Here is a 22,625-nt window from a genome sequence, read left to right as displayed (position 1 = left end):
AAACTTAGAAAACACTTGGAGATACTTGAGCTGTTTTTGTTTGTTTTGTTTAAGACAGGATCTCACTGTGTCACCCAAGCTGGAGTGCAGTGGCGCGATCTCAGCTCACTGCAGCCTCGACTTCCTTCCACCTCAGCTCCCGAACAGCTGGGACTACAGCTGTGTACCACCATACCTGGCTAATTTTTTTTTTTTTTTTTTTGAGACGGGAGTTTCTCTGCAACACCCAGGCTGGAGTGCAATGGCATGATCTCAGCTCACTGCAACCTCTGCCTCCCAGGTTCAAGCGAATCCCCTGCCTCAGCCTCCTGAATGGCTGGGACTACAGGCATGTGCCACCACGCCTGGCTCATTTTTTTTTCTTTTTTTGAGATGGAGTTTCACTGTTGTTATCCAGACTGGAATGCAATGATATGATCTCCGCTCACCGCAACCTCCACCTCCTGGGTTCAAGCAATTCTCCTGCCTCAGCCTCCCGAGTAGCTGGGACTACAGGCATGCACCACCATGCCCAGCTAATTTTTGTATTTTTAGTAGAGATGGTATTTCACCATGTTGGCCATGCTGGTCTCGAACCCCTGACCTCAGGTGGTCTACCAAAGTGCTGGGATTACAGGTGTGAGCCACTGCACCCGGCTTTTTTTTTCCTTTGTATTTTTAGTAGAAAAATACAATGTGCTGCACACATTGGGGGTTTTGCTGTGTTGCTCAGGCTGATCTCCAACTCCTGGGCTCAAGCACTCTACCTGCGTTGGCCTCCCAAAGTTGCTGGGATTACAGACGTGATCCACTTCGCCTGGCCTTGAGCTGCGTTTTGAAGGATGTGTAGGAGTTTGCTAGGAGAAAGAAGTGTATTCTAGAGAGAAACTAGCTATTCTTTTGAGGACCATCCCTAGCCCTGGTTCTATTTGTGGACCAAGTCCTAATGACAATAGTAGCCATGGCTAATGTTTATGGGCCAAGATTCTTTGTGTGTGTGTGTGTGTGTGTATATGTGTGTCTGTGTGTGTGTATATATATGTGTGTCTGTGTATGTGTGTATATGTGTGTATGTGTGTGTGTATGTGTCTGTGTGTCTGTGTGTATGTGTGTATATGTGTGTCTGTATGTGTGTCTGTGTGTGTATGTGTGTATATGTGTGTCTGTGTGTGTCTGTGTGTATGTGTGTGTGTGTCTGTGTGTGTATGTGTGTATATGTGTCTGTGTGTATATGTGTGTCTGTGTGTGTATGTGTGTATATGTGTGTCTGTGTGTATGTGTGTGTGCGCGCAAGGGGAGGGAGGGTGGGGAGATATGGGCCAAGATTCTATCTCAAGCTGTTTAATTTATATTAGCTCAGTTAATCTGGACAACACTCTTAGAAAGTGGAAAATATCACTGTAGAATGTGATGGAGCTGGTATAGGGTGGGTGCTTTGCTAAGGAATGATGCATTAGTTTCCCAGTAGGAGGTGAATGCTTCGTTCGTTTATTCATTCACGTCTGCATCTATTCAACTGGTATTTATGGAGCATCTACCATGGGCCACATGTTGTACTTGACATGGGACATAGAAGGGAACAGAGCAGCCAAGGTTAATCAAGTACACAAATAAACAAATAATGACAGGCTGCATTACATGCTTGCAAGAAAATCATAAGGATGATAGTCTGGGTGCCGAGGCTCATGCCTGTAATCCCAGCAATTTGGGGGACTGAGGCGAGCAGATCACCTGAGGTTAGGAGTTCAAGACCACCCTGGCCAACATGGTGAAACCCCGTCTCTACTAAAAATACAAAAATTAGCCGGGTGTAGTGGTGGATGCCTATAATCCCAGCTACTCAGGAGGCAGAGGCAGAAAAATCACTTGAACCCGGGAGGCGGAGGTTGCATGAGCTGAGATGGTGCCACTGCACTCCTGCCTGGGTGACAGAGATTCTGCGTTAAATAAATAAATGAATAAATAAGGATGATGCGATGGAGGGCAGCTGGGAGGGGCTCGAGCTGAGGACCATACTAGGTAAGCACGATCAGAGAGGGAAACCGAGCTTGAGGCCCCCACAGAATAAGAAGAAACTAAGAAAAGCTGGGAAGCCTGGGTGGACAGGTGGGAAGTTGTGGCTCACAACTGTGATCCCAGCACTTTGGGAGGCCAGCATGGGCGGATCTCTTGAGCCCAGGAGTTTGAGACCAGCTTGGGCAACATAGCAAGACCCTCTTACAAAAAAATACTAAAACTTAGCTGGGTGTGGTGGCTCTCCCTTGTAGTCCCAGCTACTCGAGAGTCTCAGGTGAAAGGATCGCTTGAGCCAGGAGGTTAAGGCTGCAGTGAGCCATGACCACACATCAGCACTCCTACCTGGGTGACAGCGAGACCCTGTCTCAAAAGAAAAACAGAAAAAGAAAAGTTGGGAAAAGTTCCAAGCAGACGGAAGAGCAAGTGAAAAGCCCCAGAAGCAGAAAGAAACTTAGAGAATAGAAGACCAACATGGCTGCAGATGAAGGAGCTCAGGTGGGGAGTGGGGCTGAGCATGGGTGGGGACTGAGGATGCACACCTGTGGTCCCAGCTACTCAGGAGGCTGGGGTGGGAGGATTGCTGGAGCACAGGAGGTCAAGGCTTCAGTGAACTATGTTTGCACCACTGCACTCCAGCCTGAGCAACAGAGCAAAAGCCTGTCTCACAAAAAGAAAGAAAAAACAATAAAAGTCGACCGCTGAGAGGGAGGTTTAGGAAGGAGGAACTGGCATTATGACCGAGGTGTGAAATCATTTCTTGGGCCAGGTGCAGTGTCTTATGTCTGTAATCCCAGCACTTTGGGAGGCCGAGGTGGGAGGATCACTTGAGCCCACCAGTTTGAGGCTGCAGTAGGTTATGATCATGCCACTACACTCCAGCCTGGGCGACAGAGCAAGACTCTGTCTCCATTAAAAACAAAACAGGCCAGGTGCGGTGGCTCACCCCTTTAATCCCAGCACTTCGGGAGACCTAGGTGGGTGGATCGCCTGAGGTCAGGAGTTCGAGACCGACCTGGCCAACATGGTGAAACCCCATATCTATTTAAAAAAAATTAAAAACAAAACAAAGGCCAGACTCGGTGGCTCACACCTGTAATCCCAGCACTTTGGAAGGCTAAGGCAGGCAGGTCATGATGTCAGGAGTTCAAGACCAGCCTGACCAATATGATGAAACCCTGTCTCTACTAAAAATACAAAAATTAGCCTGGCGTGGTGGCACATGCCTGTAGTCCCAGCTACTCTGGAGGCTGAGGCAGGAGAATCACTTGAATCTGGGAGGTGGAGGTTGCAATGAGCCAAGATGACACTCCAGTCTGGGCGACAGAGCAAGACTGTCTCAAAAACAAAACGAAACGAAACAAAACAAAACAAAACAAAAGCCAGGCATGCTGGCTCATGCTTGTAATCCCAACACTTTGGGAGGCCGAGATGGATGGATCACCTGAGGTTGGGAGTTCGAGACCAGCCTGACCAACATGGTGAAACTGTGTCTCTTAAAACAAAAAAAAGGAGAGAAAGCCGGGCACGGTGGCTCACGCCTATAATCCCAGCACTTTGGGAGGCTGAGGCGGGTGGATCACGAGGTCAAGAGATAGAGACCATGCTGGTCAACGAGGTGAAACCCCGTTTCTACTAAAAATACAAAAAATTAGCTGAGCATGGTGGTGCGAGCCTGTAGTCTCAGCTACTTGGGAAGCTGAGGCAGGAGAATTGCTTGAACCCAGAAGGCGGAGGTTGCGGTGAGCCGAGATCGTGCCATTGCACTCCAGTCTGGGAAACAACAGCGAAACTCCGTCTCAAAAAAAAGAGAAATAGTCCCTTGTGGGAGAGATTTAGGATTGCCAGCAGCCCTGAGCGCTTGCTCAGGGTCAGTTATCAGCCAGGGTCTACTCAAAAGACACCACACTACAGTTTTGTTTTTGTTTTTTTTTTTAGACGGAGTTTCGCTGTTGTTACCCAGGCTGGAGTGCAATGGCACAATCTCGGCTCACCGCAACCTCCGCCTTCTGGGTTCAAGCAATTCTCCTGCCTCAGCCTCCCAAGTAGCTGGGACTACAGGCACGCACCACCATGCCCAGCTAATTTTTGTATTTTTAGTAGAGACGGGGTTTCACCTCGTTGACCAGGATGGTTTCTATCTCTTGACCTCGTGATCCACCCGCCTCAGCCTCCCAAAGTTCTGGGATTATAGGCGTGAGCCACCGTGCCCGACCAGTTTATTTTTCTTTTCTTTTTTTTTTGAGTCAGCGTTTTGCTCTTGTTGCGCAGGCTGGAGTGCAATAGCATGATCTCGGCTCACTGCAACCTCTGCCTCCGGGGTTCAAGCGATTCTCCTGCCTCGGCCTCCTGAGTAGCTGGGATTACAGGCATGCGCTACCACGCTTGGCTAATTTTATATTTTTAGTAGAGATGGGGTTTCTCCATGTTGTTCAGGCTAGTCTGGAATTCCTGACCTCAGGTGGTCCGCCCACCTTGGCCTCCCAAAGTGCTGGGATTAACAGGCCTGAGCCACTGTGCCTGGCCCACACTACAGTTTTTAACTGAGGGAGTTTAATATAAGGGATTGTTAACAAGGTATAAAGATGTGTTAACTAGGTAACTGAAGGGATATAATGCCAACAGTATCAACTACAGGAAGTAGTTACCATTCCTAGGGTGGTGTTATTAAAATGTAGACCCTTGAAGGTGGGGAAGGGGGAGGCAAAACTCAGACATCTGAGGAGAGGGCGCTGCTTGGCTGGGGCTGCTGTCTGTGGGGAGAAGAAAATGAGGCTGGTTCTGCAAATGTTGGAATAAGTGCAGACTGGATTCCACTGCTGCTTCCAGAATGTTCCACTGCCACTGCCAGGATGAAGAAGCAAGAGGGGGTGACACCAGACAGGACAGGAATAAGCAGGAAGCAAAGCCCCCTATCGATAGAGAGTAAGTGGGATCAGCTGGCAAAGCAGAAGTGTTTGCAGAAGCCCAGCCCGGGCATTGTAGAGCCAAGAACAGCAGGTGGCTTTGGAGCTTGGTCAACCCGCTCCAGAGGCCTCAGTTTGAAGCTAGACCCATCCACTGTCTCCTCCAGTGATTGGACTTTTGCTAGGTGAGTACAATGAAGCCAGGTAAAGGGAGAGGAGGGTGCATGCCACAGATTTACAATTCAGGATCCTGGAATATAATTCCGGCGAGGGTGGTGCAGAGTAGCCCAGTTCAAGGGACTGTGGGCCTGGGGATGAGGACCTTTGCTTCTCCACATGCGGTCCATGGACCCGCAACATCAGCATCGTCTGAGCGCTTGTGAGAAATGCAGAATTTCAGGCCACTGAGACCGCAGGACTTGGAATCTGCATTTTCCAGATCTCCTGGTGGTCCTCAACTACATACTGGTTTGGGATGGGAAACTGGAAGGCGTGGGCTGGGAAACTAGGGGGTGGAATCAGCGGGTGGGCGGCTTGGATGCAGCAAGGGCAGGCGCTGGAAGACAGCGCCTGGGCATGAGCTTCCAAGCTGGGGCTTTTTAAGTAGGAGGAAGCCATAGTGGTCCGGCCTTGGGACCTCTGAACGAAATTTCCCCGTGGCCAGAAAGAATTTCCCCACTTCCACAAGTTAGTAGATTCGATTCCCATCCCACTAGCTGGTAATTTACAGTGTAGTGAATTTCCTTATTTTTTTTTCTTCAAAAGACTTTCAAAAAGTAAAGCCAACCCCTTTATTTATCTTTGAGCTCGTCCAGTCCGGCTTCCCCCCTCCGATCGTTCGCAGTGGGACACCCCGTCCAGCCTCCTTACCTCCCCCGCAACCTTCCTGACCTGGGAGAGGACGCGTTTTGCATTCAGGGAAAACCAATCGCTCCCCATCATACGTAACCAAGAAAAATGGTGGCAGACGAGGGGCGTGGCAGAGCGATTAGTGTGGCCTGGACCCTGCGTGCCTTGCGCGCTGCGCCCTCTTTGCGTCTGCGTAGTTCGCTCATCTCCCTTTCTGCCTCCGCTGCCGCCATGGCTCCCGTGGTTAGTATGGCTCCGCGTGAGGCCTCGGCTCCAGGAGAGGCACGTGGGCCTCGCCGAGCCCGGCACCTACCCAGGCTCGCTGGGGACGGCGCCCTGCAGCGTCCAGCTGGGGTGGGCTGGCAGGTCGGCCGGAGTGGGCCAGAGCCCCTGCCGATCCCAGCACGTTGTAGGTGGAGGCGGCCCGAGGCCCGTGAGGGGGATCCGGGAGGTGTCGGAGGTCGGGGCTAGGGCTCGGGTACCAGCTAGGGGTTAACTGGGAGCTGGAGCCTGAAGACTGCGGGATGGGCTGGCCACTGGTCCTTGGACCCCCCCGGCCCTGGGTCTGATAACCTGGGTGGAGGGTGGGGAGGAAGAACGGTACCTGCTACCGCGCATTCGGAAGTCCACGGCCAAGACTCCGGGACGAATCCGCGGAAGGGCGGCTTGGTCGGCCTGCTTTCGGAGAGGAGGACCGCGTTTGAGGACATTTTTAGTGTCCCCAGAGGAAATTAGTTTATCAGGGCGCACTGTAGAGACCCAAACGGGTGGTACAGTGGTGCAGGGCGAAGGCTCTCATTCTACTCTCCTCTAGGCTCGGACTGGGCTGTGCAGCGCCCTCCTCCCAGGTTATTTGAGAAAGTTGTTTTTCCGTGTTCTTCGCCCCAATATCCTACTTTTTCTCTTTTGTTGGGACTCCCTGGTTAACATTTCCGGTTATTCTGCTCTTTCTGTCTGGTTGGGCTTTGAAATGCGTTTTGGTTTAAAACCTTGATGGAGAAGTATCAAGTCCATTGCTGGTAGGTCTCTTGATTGATCGTGTATGTCTGGGCTAGATCTTAAAGCATTCCTCTTAGATTGTTACTGGGAAGGGACATTGTAAAAAAAAAAAAAAAAATCAGTGATTTTTGTAGTGGCCAAATGAAAAGTTGGTCACACATTTTAATGAAGTTCTTTTAAACATAAAGGAAAGAAGATACGATGTGTTCTTAGAAAGGTCTCGAGTTCTGCAAGGCTTTTAAACGTGAAAGTACAGGTCGCTAGGATGCACAAGTGCATTAATGGAGTCAAATTTGTAGAGGAATAAGATTAACACGAGCTTCTTCGTAAGGGTGAAGAACCTAGAACCTTGTAGGATGTACTTTGCCGGGTGATTTGGAAGTAATAATGCATAGGTTAAACGAGGTCAGAAGTTTTTGATGGTAGTGTTATAACAGGATCTTAGGTTTTACCCTTAACCTTGTCCAAGATAAAGTGGACAGGCAGCTAGAATACTTTGCAATTCCCTTCACTGTTCATGAGAAAGTGAATGGGACAGGATTAAGGGAGGTGAGCTAAGATGGATCAGGACCCTGCCCTGAACATGTAGGACAAGGATTGATTTCACTTGAAAATTGTGGGTATGCAAGGCATTTTGTATGCCTGTACCGTAATTTTGGGGAAAAAAAACCAGTATTTTTTGAAATTGTATTTGGAAATTTTAGGGCAAATAAAAGGAAATGTTCATTTTATTGTGGTTCATAAACTAAGAGACTTTCGTGTCTGTAGAGACGAGGGAGGCTGGAAAGTTAGAGTGGGTCAGGAGTGCTAGAACGATTTCCCCATCAAAAGGGCGTGACCTCAGGCCCCCACACTTGTAGAGGAGCTTCTGCCTGCATTATACCTCTGCCGCTCAGGCAATGATGCTTCTTGGCCCTCTTGCAAAGGGAACACAGCTTCGTGAGTTTTGTATTTGTGTGGACTTTCATACCTATGACATTTCTGGTTCTGTTAATCTTGTTTTTCTGACTGATTGAATCTTCATCTCTGTTATCGTTTGTGTATTTTCTTAGAAAAAGCTTGTGGCGAAGGGGGGCAAAAAAAAGAAGCAGGTTCTGAAGTTCACTCTTGATTGTACCCACCCTGTAGAAGATGGAATCATGGATGCTGCCAATTTTGTAAGTTACATCCTTATTGCCACTTGGGCGGTCATGAACATTTTGAGATAACTGTTGAGAAAACCTCCTGGGGTACATTTCTGTTTTCAGGCTTATAGGCAGCCTCACAGGTCTGGCTGTATCATTTCACCCTGGGGGTGTGGGCAGATTACTTGTTTGTTTCCAAGTCTTGCTTCCTCTTGTATGTGCAGCAGTTGTGAGGAGTAAAGGAGATGGGCTTGGAATTTAAGCAGGAAGGGCTCTAGCACAGAGGTGTTAGAGGACTACCTTGTTTTTCTCCTGTAGTTTCCACACATGATTTTACTTAAAAGTTACTGAGAAACAGACAAATTTCACTGGGTGCATGACATCCCCCTTGCTCTTTTTTCTTTTTTTGGAGATGGAGTCTTTCTCTATTGCACAGTCTGGAGTTCAGTGGTGAGATCTTGGCTCACTGCAGCCTCCACCTCCCAGGTTCAAATGATTCTACTGCTTCAGCCTCCCAAGTAGCTGGGATTACAGGCATGAGCCACTGTGCCTGGCCTCTCCTTTGCTCTTTTGTGTGTTTAAACATAAGTAGGGGACCCTGATCTTGACTATGGGTTGCCTGTCCTGGGCCTCACTGCTTAGATGTGGAGCTTTGGACAAATAGCAGCAGTTCCTGAAGCTTTCTATATTATTAAGCACCTGAGCTTCAGTCTTTAAAGTACCCAGCTTGGCTGGGCTCGGTGGCTCACGCCTGTAATCCCAGCACTTTTGGGAGGCTGAGGTGGGCAGATCACCTGAGGTTTGGAGTTTGAGACCAGCCTGACAAACATGGAGAAACCCCATCTCTACTTAAAAATAGAAAATTAGGCTGGGCATGCTGGCTCACGCCTATAATTCCAGCACTTTGGGAGGCCGAGGCGGGTGGATCACGAGGTCAAGAGATCGAGAACATCCTGGTCAACAAGGTGAAACCCCGTCTCTACTAAAAATACAAAAATCAGCTGGGTATGGTGGTGCGTGCCTGTAGTCCCAGCTACTCAGGAGGCTGAGGCGGGAGAATTGCTTGAACCCAGGAGGTGGAGGTTGGGGTGAGCTGAGATCGCACCATTGTACTCCAGCCTGGGTAACAAGAGCAAAACTCTGGCTCAAAAAAACAAAATTAGCTGGGTGTAGTGGTGCATTCCTGTAGTCCCAGCTACACGGGAGGCTGAGGCAGGAGAACCGCTTGAACCCAGGAGGCAGAGGTTGCAGTGAGCTGAGATTGCACCATTGCACTCTGGCCTGGGCAGCAAGAATGAAACTCTGTCTCAAAAAAAGTACCCTGCTTGGTGAATTGTAATTGGAAGTTTTTTTTGTTTGTTTTTTTGATATTGCCCTGTGCTGATTTTTTTGCCCCTGTGTTTGGCCCATTCCCTGATATTCCTCTATCCTGTTGCAATCTAGAAGTTTTTTTTTTTTTGAGACGGAGTTTCGCTCTTGTTACCCAGGTTGGAGTGCAATGGCGCGATCTCGGCTCACCGAAACCTCCGCCTCCTGGGTTCAAGCAATTCTCTTGCCTCAGCCTCCCAAGTAGCTGTGACTACAGACGCACACCACCATGCCCAGCTAATTTTTGTATTTTTAGTAGAGATGGGGTTTCACCTTGTTGACCAGGATGGTCCCGATCTCTTGACCTCGTGATCCACCTGCCTCGGCCTCCCAAAGTGCTGGGATTATAGGCGTGAGCCACCGCGCCTGGCCCCCAAAATAATTTTTAAACACAAAATAATTATGGCCACGAATTTTTCAGAATGGAATTTGTGTAACCTCTTATAGTTTATTGCCTTTGTGTAGATGAAGTTTGCATCTGTGTCCTTCAAGAAATCCCTTATTTCCTTAGTTCTTTCTCTCTCCAGTGACTTCTGGCTTTTCTGTGTGGCCCTGAGGTGAGGAGTTTAAGACCAGCCTGGCCAACATGGTGAAGTGCTGTCTCTACCAAAAAAATATACAAATGAGCTGAGTGTGGTGGCGCATGCCTGTAATCCCAGCTACTCTTTCTCAGCTTTGGTGTATTCCAGTTTGGTATTCATATGTTGGCTCTGTCCTGGGGTTATTCCTGCCTCCCTCCCTCTAAGCCATTCCCTTAGCCCACTCGTCTGTGTATGTGATTGACTTTCCTTCTGGAAGCTTCTTTGGATAGAAAACTTAAGTCATTTATGAATCTTGAGATGCAGAATTCAAGATTTCTGACCTAATCACTTCGCCCTGTCTGTGGTTAATGTATAATTTTTATTTTATTTTTTTGAGACAGAATCTCACTCTGTCACCCAGGCTGGAGTGAGTGGTGTGATCTTGGCTCACTGCAGCCTCCACCTCCAAGGTTCAAGTGATTCTTGTGCCTTAGCCTCCTGAGTGGCTGGGATTACAGGTGTGTGCCGCCACACTCGGCTAATTTGAGTACTTTTTTTTTTGGTAGAGACAGTGCTTTGCCATGTTGGCCAGGCTGGTCTCAAACTCCTGACCTCAGGTGATTTGCCCGCCTCGGTCTCCCAAAGTGTTAGGATTATAGGTGTGAGCCACTGTGACCAGCCACATTTTTATTTTTTGAGAAAGGGTCTGTTGCCCAGAGTGGCATGATCCTGCCCCACTACAGCCTCAACCTCGTGGGCCCAAGTGATTACTCCCACCTCAGCCTCTGGAATAGCTGGGACCACAGGCATGCACCACCATATCTAGTTAATTTATTTTTTTTTGAGATGGAGTTTTGCTGTTGTTACCCAGACTGGAGGGCAATGGCATGATCTCGGCTCACCGCAACCTCTGCCTTCTGGGTTCAAGCAATTCTCCTGCCTCAGCCTCCTGAGTAGCTGGGACTACAGGTGCGCACCACCACGCCCAGATAATTTTTGTATTTTTAGTAGAGACAGGGTTTCACCTTGTTGACCAAGATGGTCTCGATCTCTTGATCTCGTGATCCACCTGCCTTGGCCTCCCAAAGTGCTGGGTTTATAGGTGTGAGCCACCGCGCCCGGCCCATATCTAGTTAATTTTTAAGTTTTTTTTTTTTTTTTTTTGTAGAAAAAGGGTCTTTCCAAGTTGCCCAAGCTTGTCCTGAGCTCCTGTGCTCAAGCGATCTTCCTGTCTTGGCTTCCCAAAGTGCTGGGATTACAGGCTTGAGCTACTGCACCCAATCAGTTAACGTATTTTGTATTAAAGTTTTAAAATAGAAAATTACAGGAATTTTGAGCTGAATGGGACTTCATGTCATTGCAGTAGCAAGAAGACAACTAAAAAGGTCCTTTTGGGACAAAGCTTCCTGAAGTACAAGGAGGGGAATGCCTTGCCCAGGCCCACACAGGGTTTGCAGAGAGTGTCTCGGGCTCCTGAGTGGCCGCTGCTTCTGCTGTGCCACCCATGGCCATGCTCAGGTTTAGAATTGTTTTTGTCACTAGGTCTTTGTGCTTTCTGCTACGTTGAAGGCTTATTTTCTGATAGTGCTGTGAACAGTGCTTTGTACTCCTGAGATTCAGAAGTTGCTTCTAGCTTCGGTTGCATGTACCTTGTGAAAGTTTTATTTATTTGTTTGTTTTTTGAGACAGGGTCTCTGTCCCCCAGCCTGGAGTGCAATGGTGTGATCTTGGCTCACTGCAACCTCTGCCTCCTGGGCTCAAGGAATTCTTCTGCCTTAGCCTCCTGAGTAGCCGGGACTACAAGTGCTTGCCACTACGCCTGGCTAATACTTGCATTTTATTAGAAATAGGGTTTTGCTGTGTGGCCCAGCCTGGTCTCAAATCCCTCCCATAGTGCTGGGATTACAGGATTTCTTTATAAACATTTGGCCTTGAGTTTCCTGTCTCCTCTTGTGTTGCCCACTAAGCCTTTCACGTAGAGGCATGTTTGATCTTGTGTGGAAGTAGCAAGCATGTTCATGCTGGGATGTTGTCTCACTGTGTATATGTAAATGGGATTTGTTACCATTTTTTAAAAAGATTGAACATTTAAGAAACCAGTATTAAGGCCAGGTGTGGTGGCTCACACCTGTAATCCCCATGCTTTGGGAGGCTGAGGTGGGAGGATCACTTGAGCCCAGGAGTTTGAGACCAACCTGGGCAACATAGAGAGACCCCTTCTTTAAAAAAAAAAATTAAAAAATTAGCTGGGGCCGGATGGGGTTGCTTATGCCTGTAATCCTAGCACTTTGGTAGGCTGAGATGGGTGGAACGCTTGAACTCAGGAGTTTGAGATCAGCCTGGGCAACATGGTAAAATCTTGTCTTGTCAAAAAATACAAAAATTAGCCGGTGTGGTGGCACATACCTGTGCCACCTATTCTGGAGGCTGAGGTGGGAGGAACACTTGAGCCTGGGAGGTGGAGACTTGAGTCTGGGAGGTCAAGACTGCAGTGAGCTGTGATTATGCTGCTGCACTCCAGCCTGCAGGACAGGGTTAGACTCTGTCAACCAAAACAAAAAAAAAAATAAGTTCAGTGTTGGGAGACAAAAAAAATACTCTGTTGAGAGAGATGAACCTGTCACTTCATTGGTCAATTTAACGATTTCCACAGGAGCAGTTTTTGCAAGAAAGGATCAAAGTGAACGGAAAAGCCGGGAACCTTGGTGGAGGGGTGGTGACCATCGAAAGGAGCAAGAGCAAGATCACTGTGACGTCTGAGGTGCCCTTCTCCAAAAGGTACAGGAGGGAGGTGTTTGTGGCCTACGTGTACCCAGTGCTCAGCCTGCCTTTTCCCTGCATGGGAGTGGGGGCACCCGCAGAGTGATTGGTTTGCATCCGTTAATTTCTGGAACCATGCCCAGTGCAGGAGGCAGTGGATGAATGCTGTCATGGTCATTGACAACAGGCAACTTTTGGTGGTTTTAAAATTTTGCCTTTCACAGGGTAAAGGTTTTTAGGAGTGGAGAGTTTAATAGGCAGGAAGGATGGGAGAAGGAAGAAACTCCCCTGTACAGAAGACACAGAGGGAGGGGGAACTCCAAAGCCAAAAGAGGAGGTCCCCCAAGTATTATTTATTTATTTTTTGAGACAAGAGTCTTGCTCTGTCGCCCAGTCTGGAGTTCGGGGGCACGATCTTGGCTCACTGCAACCTCCGCCTCCTGAGTTCAAGCAATTCTGCCTTCACCTCCCCAGTAGCTGGGACTACGCCTGGCTACTTTTTGTGTTTTTAGTAGAGATGGGGTTTCACCTTGTTGGTCAGGCTGGTCTTGAACTCCAGACCTCAGGTGATACACCTGCCTTGGCCTCCCAAAAGTGCTGGGATTACAGGTGTGAACCAACGCCCCTGGCCAAGAGCTTTCCTTTTTATTTCCAGTTGTGTTCTTTTCTTTTCTTTTTTTTTTTTTCCTTGAGATGGAGTTTCGCTCTTGTTACCCAGGCTGGAGTGCAATGGCGTGATCTCGGCTTACCACGACCTCTGCCTCCTGGGTTCAGGCAATTCTCCTGCCTCAGCCTCCTGAGTAGCTGGGATTACAGGCACGTGCCACTGTGCCAAGCTAATTTTTTGTATTTTTAGTAGAGACGGGGTTTTACCATGTTGACCAGGATGGTCTCGATCTCTTGACCTCGTGATCCACCCGCCTCAGTCTCCCAAAGTGCTGGGATTACAGGCTTGAGCCACCGTGCCCGGCGTAGTTGTTTTCTTTTGAGTGCTACTGTGGCACTGGCCCAGGAATCTGAAGACCTCAGTTTAGATGGAGTCCACTCTAGGTAGTTCCTGGGGGCCCATTTTCTTTCATTTGTAAATGGAGACATGAATCTGCTAGTTCCTTCCTATGTTACGTGGTGGTTTTTGAGCATGAGGTTAAATACTTTACCAGTTGCTGAGGAATTTGACAGTGCGTACACATAGCTCCTTGCCTGGGGCTGTGGCTCTTTAGGAGCTTTTAATTATACTAAATCAAATAGTGGGAAATTTTAAGGTATGTTAGAACAAAGTGGTTGTAGATAAGCTTTTGTTTTTATTTTTAGCTATGTCAGTGAAGAAATGACTTGGGAGCTTAAGTGAAGTCCTCTTAGTTTGCCTGGGAAGCAGTGAGCTTGAGGCTTCCGGGGTGTCCAAAGCCTCTGGCCTGCTGGGCTGTGGCAGAGCCCTTGGGGAAGATTCTGTGCTCTTCCTGTGACCTGTTTACCAGGGTGGCGTGTCTCCTGACATGTGTCACTTTCTTTTTCACAGATTTTCTGTTTTTTATCCAGTGGAGAAGGGAAGGTGCCTTAATTGTCTATTACAGCTTTCCTTTCTTGATGATAATAGTTTTTTTTTTTTTGAGACGGAGTTTCGCTCTTGTTACCCAGGCTGGAGTGCAATGGCGCCATCTCGGCTCACCGCAACCTCCGCCTCCTGGGTTCAAGCAATCCTGCCTCTGCCTCCCGAGTAGCTGGGACTACAGGCGCGCGCCACCATGCCCAGCTAATTTTTGTGTTTTTAGTAGAGATGGGGTTTCACCATGTTGACCAGGATGGTCTCAATCTCTTGATCTCGTGATCCACCCGCCTCGGCCTCCCAAAGTGCTGGGATTATAGGCGTGAGCCACTGCACCCGGCCTGATAATAGTTTTATTTTCTTGAAACGTTAAGGTGTCCTTAATACAGAACTTTTTTTGCCTCTGAATTTGTATAGGGTTATTTTCTTCTTTTTTTTTTTTAACTTTTATTTATTTATTTATTTTAATAGAGATGGGGTTTCACATGTTGGTCAGGCTGGGCGTGGCGCCTCACACCTGTAATCTCAGCGCTTTAGGAGGCCAAGGTGGGCATTCCACAAAGTCAAGAGTTCGAGACCAATCTGACCAACATGGTTAAACCCTGTCTCTACTAAAAATACAAAAATTATCTGGGCGTGGTGGTGCGCGCCTGTATTCCCAGCTACTCAGGAGGCTGAGGCAGGAGAATTGCCTGAACCCAGGAGGCAGAGGTTGCAGTAAGCTGAGACTGCACCATTGCACTCCAGCCTGGGTAACAAGAGCGAAACTCCTCAAAAAAAAAAAAAAAAACCACAACCTTCACCTCCTGGGTTCAAGCAATTCTCTTGCCTCAGCCTCCTGCATAGCTGGGATTACAGGTGCCTGTCACCATGCCTGGCTAATTTTTTGTGGGGATAAGATTTCACCATGTTGGCCAGGCTGGTCTTGAACTTCTGACCTCAGGTGATCCACCTGCCTTGGTCTCCCAAAGTGCTGGGATTATAGCGTGAGCCACCGTTCCTGCCCTGTACAGGGTTATTTTTTTTTTAACCTGATTTTTTTTTCCCCTGGGTGTTCTGTTACGGATTTTTTTACCTCCCTTTTTTTTAGATAGGGTCTTGCTCTGTCACCCAGGCTGGAGTGCAGTGGGGCAATCATAGCTAACTCTAGCCTCAATCTCCTGGGCTCAAAACAGTTCTGCCTCAGCCTCCCAAGTAGCTGGGACTACATGAGTGCCCCACCATGCTTGGCTATATCAAGAAAATTTTAAACCATCTGAAATTTTGAATTAAACAACCTCATCTGAATACAGTATGGTGGAAATAATTGACAAAAAAGTACTTTCTAGATGGAGTGACCAAATTAATTTATGTTTGTGTAGGGAAAAGTAGACAGAGTTGGACTGAGGTCTTTACACTTTGTGAAGATTGCTTTGTTGCTGTGGGTCACTGTTAATGTTCCTTGTTTTGAGATGGTGAGTCTGTTGGTTCATAACATTTGCATCCCTGTTAATATGTGAGGGATCTATCTGAGCATCTCATTTAGTCCTTGTCATGGTCTGAAAAGATGTTTAGCAGCAGGAGTCCCCTTTCACTCTGGGAGGAACAGCTTGGTTAGATTAATTGGCTCTGCTGTGGGTTTGTGTGGTGTGAAATTCCCTTTATGGCTTGGGAAGATTCGGAATAGCCAGTCTCAGGGCCGCATAAGCAAGCTGGTGAGAGAGAAGCCAAGATTGTGGTGCACTTCATCTTTTTTTTTTTTTTGAAACGGAGTCTTGCTCTGTCGCCAGGCTGGAGTGCAGTAGCGAAATCTCCACTCACTGCAACCTCTGCCTCCCAGGTTCAAGTGATTCACCTGCCTCACTGAGCCTCCTGAGTAGCTGGAACTACAGGCACCACCATGCCCAGCTAATTTTTGCATTTTTTAGTAGAGACAGGGTTTCACCATGTTGGCCAGACTGGTCTCCATCTACTGACCTTGTGATCCTCCCACCTTAGTCTCCCAAAGTGCTGGGATTACAGGTGTGAGCCACCTCGCCCAGCCATTTTCTTTCTTTTCTTTTCTTTCCTCTTTTTTTTTTTGGAGATGGGGTCTTGCTATGTTGCCCAGGATGGAGTGCAGTGGCTCTTCACGGGTACAGTCCCACTACTGATCAGCACGGGAGTTTTGACCTGCTCCATTTCTGACCTGGGCGGGTTAACCCCACGTTAGGCAACCTGGTGGTTCCCCCACTCCTGGGAGGTCACCATATTGATGCCAAACAGTGCAGACACCTGATCGGCACAGCGCACTACAGCCCAGAACTCCTGGGCTCAAGCGATCCTCCCACCGCAGCCTCCCGAGTAGCTGGGACTGCAGGCACGCAACACCATGCCCGGCTCCTTTTTTTCCCTTTTAACTCATCTATATTTGTTACAACATTAAGCAGAATGTGACTCGAGCACTACATTTCCATCCACAAGACTGGCTTCGAGTTATTTTTGAACAGCTTATGATGTGCTTAGGTACGCTAATAACTGCTCCTCCAAACAATACTTCTCTTTGGAAAACAAGCCCTGTGGAGAGTTCCATCAAGCTGCTTCAGTTTAACCGATTTCTAGAGGACTAGTACATGCAGAATTGGCAACTACAGGGGATGAAAAGTTCAGAAAGTAGATCTTACAAGATATAACAAATACTTCTAAACATCAAGGTATAAGCTTGGGAACACTTCGATAACAAGATTTGGTCTACTAAGGAATCTGGCTTGATAGCTGAACACTTTAGACCACAAAAAGTTAACTTGTTACATATATCTTACAGCACACATTACCTGGATCTGTTAATGTAAGCCAATGTGAAACTAAAAAAGCATTACTAGCTCTGCTTTACTGCAGAGCAAAGTATCACAGCATCGCTTAGAAGTTGACAGAAATCTTTATCTTCTCCTTATAAAGTACTTGTTGTCATGCTATTCAGACTTTTTAATGTTAACAAAAATAAAAACATCCTTGAAAATATATTATTACAGGAATGTAGAGTATTGAACAGGTAAGAAGTCATCCCTCAGCTGGAGCTTAGTCTACTTCTTCCATGCGTGATATGTCATCATACCTTCTAGGTGGCATTTCTTCAGTTACAGCTGCACTGGTGTCATCAGCAATAGGGTCATCTTCATCAGTACCTAGTCCAAATTTGATCATCCTGTAGATCCTGTTAGCATGTGTCTAAGGATCCTCCAGACTGAAGCTGGAAGACAGGAGCGCAGTTTCATGAAGCAGGATGACCAGGTCCTTCACAGACTTGTTCTTATCAGCCTCTGCCTTTTGCCTTAAGGTCTCCATAATGGAATGGTCAGGTTTTATCTCCAGGTGTTTCTTTGCTGCCATGTAACCCATTGTTGAGTTGTCTCTTAGGGTCTGAGTTTTCATGATTTTTTCCAAGTTTGCTGTCCAGCCATATGTGCTTGTGACAATACAGCATGGAGACGTCACCAATCGGTTTGACACAACCACCTTTTCAACTTTTTTCTCCAATGTCTTTCATGATTTCACAGAGGTTCTCAAACTTTGTTTTTTTCTCTTCCTGTTTTTCTCTTCTTCATCCTCTGGAAGTTCCAAGCCCTCTTTGGTGACTGACACTGAAGTCTTCCCCTCAAATTCCTCCAGCCGTTGGACACAGTACTCATCAGTGGGCTCAATCATATAGATCACTTCTAAGCCATGTTTTCGAAGATGTTCACAAAGGCTGAGTTAGCTACTTGGTCCTTGGTCTCACCTGTGCTATAGTATGTTTCTGGTTTTCCTTGATTCCGGTGCAGTAGTCTTTGAGAGAAACCATCTCTTCACCAGAGGCAGATGTGTAGTATCTCAACAGCTCTGAAAGCATCTTCCGATTTTGAGTCTTTATGTATTTCAAGCTTTATGTTTTTAGAGAACTGCTCATAGAACTTCTTGTAGTTCTCTTTGTCTTCTGCCAGTTCAGTGAAGAGTTCTAAGCATTTTTTGACCAAATTCTTCCTGATAACTTTCAAAATTTTGCTTTGTCCGTCTTTTTTTTTTTTTTTTGAGACGGAGTTTCGCTCGTTACCCAGGCTGGAGTGCAATGGCGCAATCTCGGCTCACCGCAGCCTCCGCCTCCTGGGTTCAGGTAATTCTCCTGCCTCAACCTCCTGAGTAGCTGGGATTACAGGCATGTGCCACCATGCCCAGCTAATTTTTTGTATGTTTAGTAGAGACGGGGTTTCACCATGTTGACCAGGATGGTCTCAATCTCTTAACCTCGTGATCCACCCGCCTCGGCCTCCCAAAGTGCTGGATTACAGGCGTGAGCCACTGTGCCTGGCCTGGCTTTTTTTTTTTTAATTAAAAAAAAATGTTGTGTAGAGACAGGGTTTTGCTATGTGGCCCAGGCTGGTCTCAAACTCCTAGGTTCAAGGGATCCTCTCACCTTGGCCTCACAAAGTGTTGGGATTACAGGTGTGAGCCACCATGCCCAGACCTTAGGTTATCTTTATGTAGTTAGGGTGTTGGGTGCAAAGGCCAGTTGTTGCCTTTCCGTAAATTATGAGTTTTATGGTGGGGTGTGATGGATCATGCCTGTAATCCCAGTTTGGGAGGCTGAGGAGGGTGGATCACAATATCAGGAGTTCAAGACCAGCCTGACTAACATGATGAAACCCTGTCTCTACTAAAAATACAAAAATTAGTCGGGAGTGGTGGCATGCCCCTGTAATCCCAGCTACTCAGGAGGCTGAGGTACGAGATTCAAGGAGAATGAATTGCTTGAACCGGGGAGGTGGAGGTTGCGGGGAGTTGAGTACAGTGAGTGGAGATTGCGCCACTGCACTCCAGCCTGGGCGACAGAGTGAGACTCCGTCTTAAAAAAAAGTCCGGGTACTGTGGCTCACGTCTGTAACCCCAGCACTTTGGGAGGCCCAGGTGGGGGGTATCACCTGAGGTCGTGAGTTCGAGACCAGCTTGATCAACATGGAGAAACCCCGTCTCTACTAAAAATACAAAATTAGCTGGTATGGTGGTGCATGCCTGTGATCCCAGTTACTTGGAGGCTGAGGCAGGAGAATCACTTGAACCCGGGAGACGGAGGTTGTGGTGAGCTGAGACTGTGCCACTGTACTCCAGCCTGGGCAAAACTCCATCTCAAAAAAAAAAAAAGAAAAAAAAATTAGTTTTGTGTGGTGTTGTGCATGCCAGTAATCCCAGCTACTTGGGAAACTGAGGCATGATAATTGCTTGAATCCTGGAGGCAGAGGTTGCAGTGAGCCTGGGGGCCACAGAATGAGATTCTGTCTCAAAAAAAAAGAAAATGTTTTCTAATGATCAGCTTGCTGTGGTGTGTGTTTAGCTCTTACCCTGCTAAAGCAGCAGTTGGGCAGGCTGGTTGAAAGTCTTTGTGTCCGTGCAGTGGCTCACGCCCGTAATCCCAGTGCTTTGGGAGGCTGAGACGGGCGGATCACAAGGTCAGAGTTCAAGACCAGCTTGAGCAATATGGTGAAACCCTGTCTCTACTACAATATAAAAAATTAGTTGGGTATGGTGATGGATGCCTGTAATCCCAGCTACTTGGGAGGCTGAGGTGGGAGAATTGCTTGACTCCAGGAGGCAGAGGTTGCAGTGAGCCAAGATTGTGCTGCTGCACTCCAGCCTGGGTGACAGAGCAAGACTTTGTCTCAAAAACAACAACAACAACAAAAGAAAGTCTTTTTTTTTTTCTTTTGAGACAAGAGTTTCGCTGTTGTTACCCAGACTGGAGTGCAATGGCACCATCTCGGCTCACCGCAACCTCCGCCTTCTGGGTTCAAGCAGTTGTCCTGCCTCAGCCTCCCGAATAGCTGGGACTACAGGCGCCCACCACCATGCCCAACTAATTTTTGTATTTTTAGTAGAGACAGGGTTTCACCTTGTTGACCAGGATGGTCTCAATCTCTTGACCTCGTGATCCACCCGCCTCGGCCTCCCAAAGTGCTGAGATTATGGGCATGAGCCACCATGCCTGGCAAAAGAAAGTCTTTGTGCTCTCTGGGCATGAGCGCAGTGGCAGGGTGTTACTCTGTCCCTGTGTGTTGGGTGGTGTGCATCATGTAGCAGGAGTGAGATTGCACATAGCCCTAAGAAGCAGTTCTCATCATCTAGACAACATCAAAGGGGGTTTGCCTCAGTGAGGTGATGTGTGCACAGTGCTTAGAATTCACTGGAAACCACTGATTCTCCATAAAAAGTATGGAGGTTATGGACTTAACTGTAAAACTTCTATCATGTTATCTTTCTCCAGTGGTCACTAAAGACCATTTTATAGGTGTTTGCTGCTGTTTCATGGACAACTGGTACATCTACTTATCTGCTCTTTCTTTTTTTCTTTTTTTGAGCTAGTCTCACTCTTGTCACCCAGGCTAGAATGCAATGGCACAACCTTCACCTTGCAATGGTTCAAGTGATTCTTGTGCCTCAGCCTTCTGAGTAGCTGGGAATCAGATGTGCACCACCCTGCCTGGCTAATTTTTGTAGTAGAGATGGGGTTTTACCATGTTGGCCAGGCAGATCTTGAACTTCTGACCTCAAATGATCTGCCTGCCTCACCCTCCCAAAGTGCTGGGATTGCAGATGTGAGCCACCGTGCCTGGCCTGCTTTCATTGTTATTGCCAATGTTGATGGCACGTGGCTGATACTCTGAGAGCCTTGGCTCGGTGTGTTTGCCTTGCCTTTGCCATTTTTGAGGCTTGGGAAAACACCTTGAATTGTAATTTTGAAAACGTTAAAATGCTTCAGAATGCAAGCACCGATTTGTCTAGTGTAGTTCTCAAGTGTCCTTTCTCTGCAGGTATTTGAAATATCTCACCAAAAAATATTTGAAGAAGAATAATCTACGTGATTGGTTGCGCGTAGTTGCTAACAGCAAAGAGAGTTACGAATTACGTTACTTCCAGATTAACCAGGACGAAGAAGAGGAGGAAGACGAAGATTAAATTTCATTTATCTGGAATATTTTGTATGTGTTCTTGAATAAAACTTGGGAACCAAAATGGTGGTTTATCCTTGTATCTCTGCAGCGTGGATTGAACAGAAAATGGAAATCATAGTCAAAGGGCTTCCCTTGGTTCCCCACTCACTTATTTGTAACTTCTTTTTTTTCTGCTTGAAAATTTCAATTCTCAAGGTAATACCAGAGTAGGAGGGGGTGACTTGACGGAACTGACAGCCTTGGGGTGGCAGATGAGGGTGTGGAGGTGTGGGCTGAAGGGAGTGGCTGTTATTTTAAAAGTGTGACAATTGTATCTGTTGCTGTTCGCAAACAATGATTCAGGATACGAGTGGGCTCCTCTCATTCATTAACAGAAAATGTGGCATCTTTCTAAGATTCTCTGTGGGAAAAAGTGTCAATAAAATACGGGTTTTTCGGTCATTCGTCTTTAATTTTTTGATTACAAATTTCTCTTGACGCACACAATTATGTCTGCTAATCCTCTTCTTCCTAGAGAGAGAAGCTGCACTCCTTCAGCATTGGTGTGTAGTCCGTCACTGTCCGTAAAGGCGTTTGCGGGATCAACTGTAAAAGTCCCAGGTTCTAAATTAACTAAATGTGTACAAAAATGAATGTGTAAGTAATGTTTCTACAAGTCTTTGCAACAAACTGTCCCTTTGGTCTCCAGCAGAGGGAGCTGTAGGAATAGTGCTTCCAGATGTGGCCTCCTGTGTGGGGCCCAGCCATCGGGGGCCCCCGATGCCAAGAGCTCTGGAAGCTCTGGTGAAGGGGGCCACAGAGGCGAAGTGACTGGGAAGCTTCCCATGCTAAGGAGATGGGAGGTGCCCAGGAAGTAGCTGCTCCATGCCACTTAGGCCATGACTAGATGTAATATCAGAAGTCATTCTACAAACTGGTGTGACACAGTGCACAGGTTAGAGAATTAAGAAGGGCTACCAAAGCTGGGAAAAGAGTTGCAATTGTTGCCGTGAGTGACTTTGAAAGAAGTTCAGACAGTAATGAAGTGTCTGTTTTAGAATTTACGGTGTATGAAATTCATGTTTCTAAAAGAGCTTGCCTACAGATGGTTTCCATACCTGAACTTGTGCTCTGAGTTGCATAGCTGGAAATTCAATGCTTGATCCTACCTTGGCTCCAATTTAACATTTGGTGCTCTGTGGATTAGTTGAACATGTTGAGGCTTTGCAATTTCCCTTGTGTTAAAGGCTCTAGCATTTTCCATTTCTATGCAAATTTCTTTGAAGCAGAATTGCTTGTGTATTTCTCTGCCTTCACAGAAGGCAGAGTTTCTTTCAAACTTCACTGAGGCATCAGTTGCTTTTTGGCGATGCCCTTACCGTGATTATTAACTGTGACTTTGTGGCTTGAGTTTGCAAATTTTACTTGTTTGTTGCATTGATGTTCCCATGTAGAAAGTAATTTTTAGTTTGGTTGTGAAAAAACCCTGGGCTGAAGTTACCATTTAAGTTGAAAGAAGAAAACTAGTCCCAGATCTGAAAACTTGTAATAAAATTGAAACTCACTGGTTTTTCTATGTCTTTCTGATCTCTTGTAATGGAGTTTTGATCACGTTTTCTATTAAAGTGGCTAACACGTGGCTACTA

At 47.1% G+C, this 22,625-nt stretch overlaps 1 protein-coding gene, 1 long non-coding RNA gene and 1 pseudogene across 3 annotated transcripts in view; 2 read left to right on the top strand and 1 right to left on the bottom strand.

The window, feature by feature from the left end:
* The window catches only part of RPL22 (ribosomal protein L22), a 26,218-nt gene extending 3,593 nt beyond the window's left edge, over nt 1-22,625 (top strand). The window contains exons 1-4 of one of the 2 annotated variants that reach the window (XM_002750229.6): nt 5,958-5,990; nt 7,799-7,903; nt 12,413-12,537; nt 20,860-22,625. In XM_002750229.6, coding sequence (XP_002750275.1) covers nt 5,979-5,990; nt 7,799-7,903; nt 12,413-12,537; nt 20,860-21,004 — 387 coding nt within the window. In that variant the 5' untranslated portion in view covers nt 5,958-5,978 and the 3' untranslated portion in view covers nt 21,005-22,625. Of the gene's footprint in view, nt 1-5,957; nt 5,991-7,798; nt 7,904-12,412; nt 12,538-20,859 lie in introns of those variants that run through there. The other variant, XM_078330234.1, reaches the window with a different exon arrangement.
* On the top strand, nt 6,567-7,685 carry LOC144576922 (uncharacterized). Its single transcript, XR_013519760.1, has 2 exons — nt 6,567-6,766; nt 7,515-7,685. It is a non-coding gene; the product is annotated as an uncharacterized LOC144576922 (long non-coding RNA).
* On the bottom strand, nt 16,962-18,141 carry LOC144576920 (heat shock protein HSP 90-alpha pseudogene; annotated as a pseudogene).

This window comes from Callithrix jacchus, chromosome 7, assembly GCF_049354715.1.
Source record: "Callithrix jacchus isolate 240 chromosome 7, calJac240_pri, whole genome shotgun sequence".
NCBI classification, from domain to species: domain Eukaryota; kingdom Metazoa; phylum Chordata; class Mammalia; order Primates; family Cebidae; genus Callithrix; species Callithrix jacchus.
This window is presented reverse-complemented; position numbering and strand designations above follow the sequence as displayed.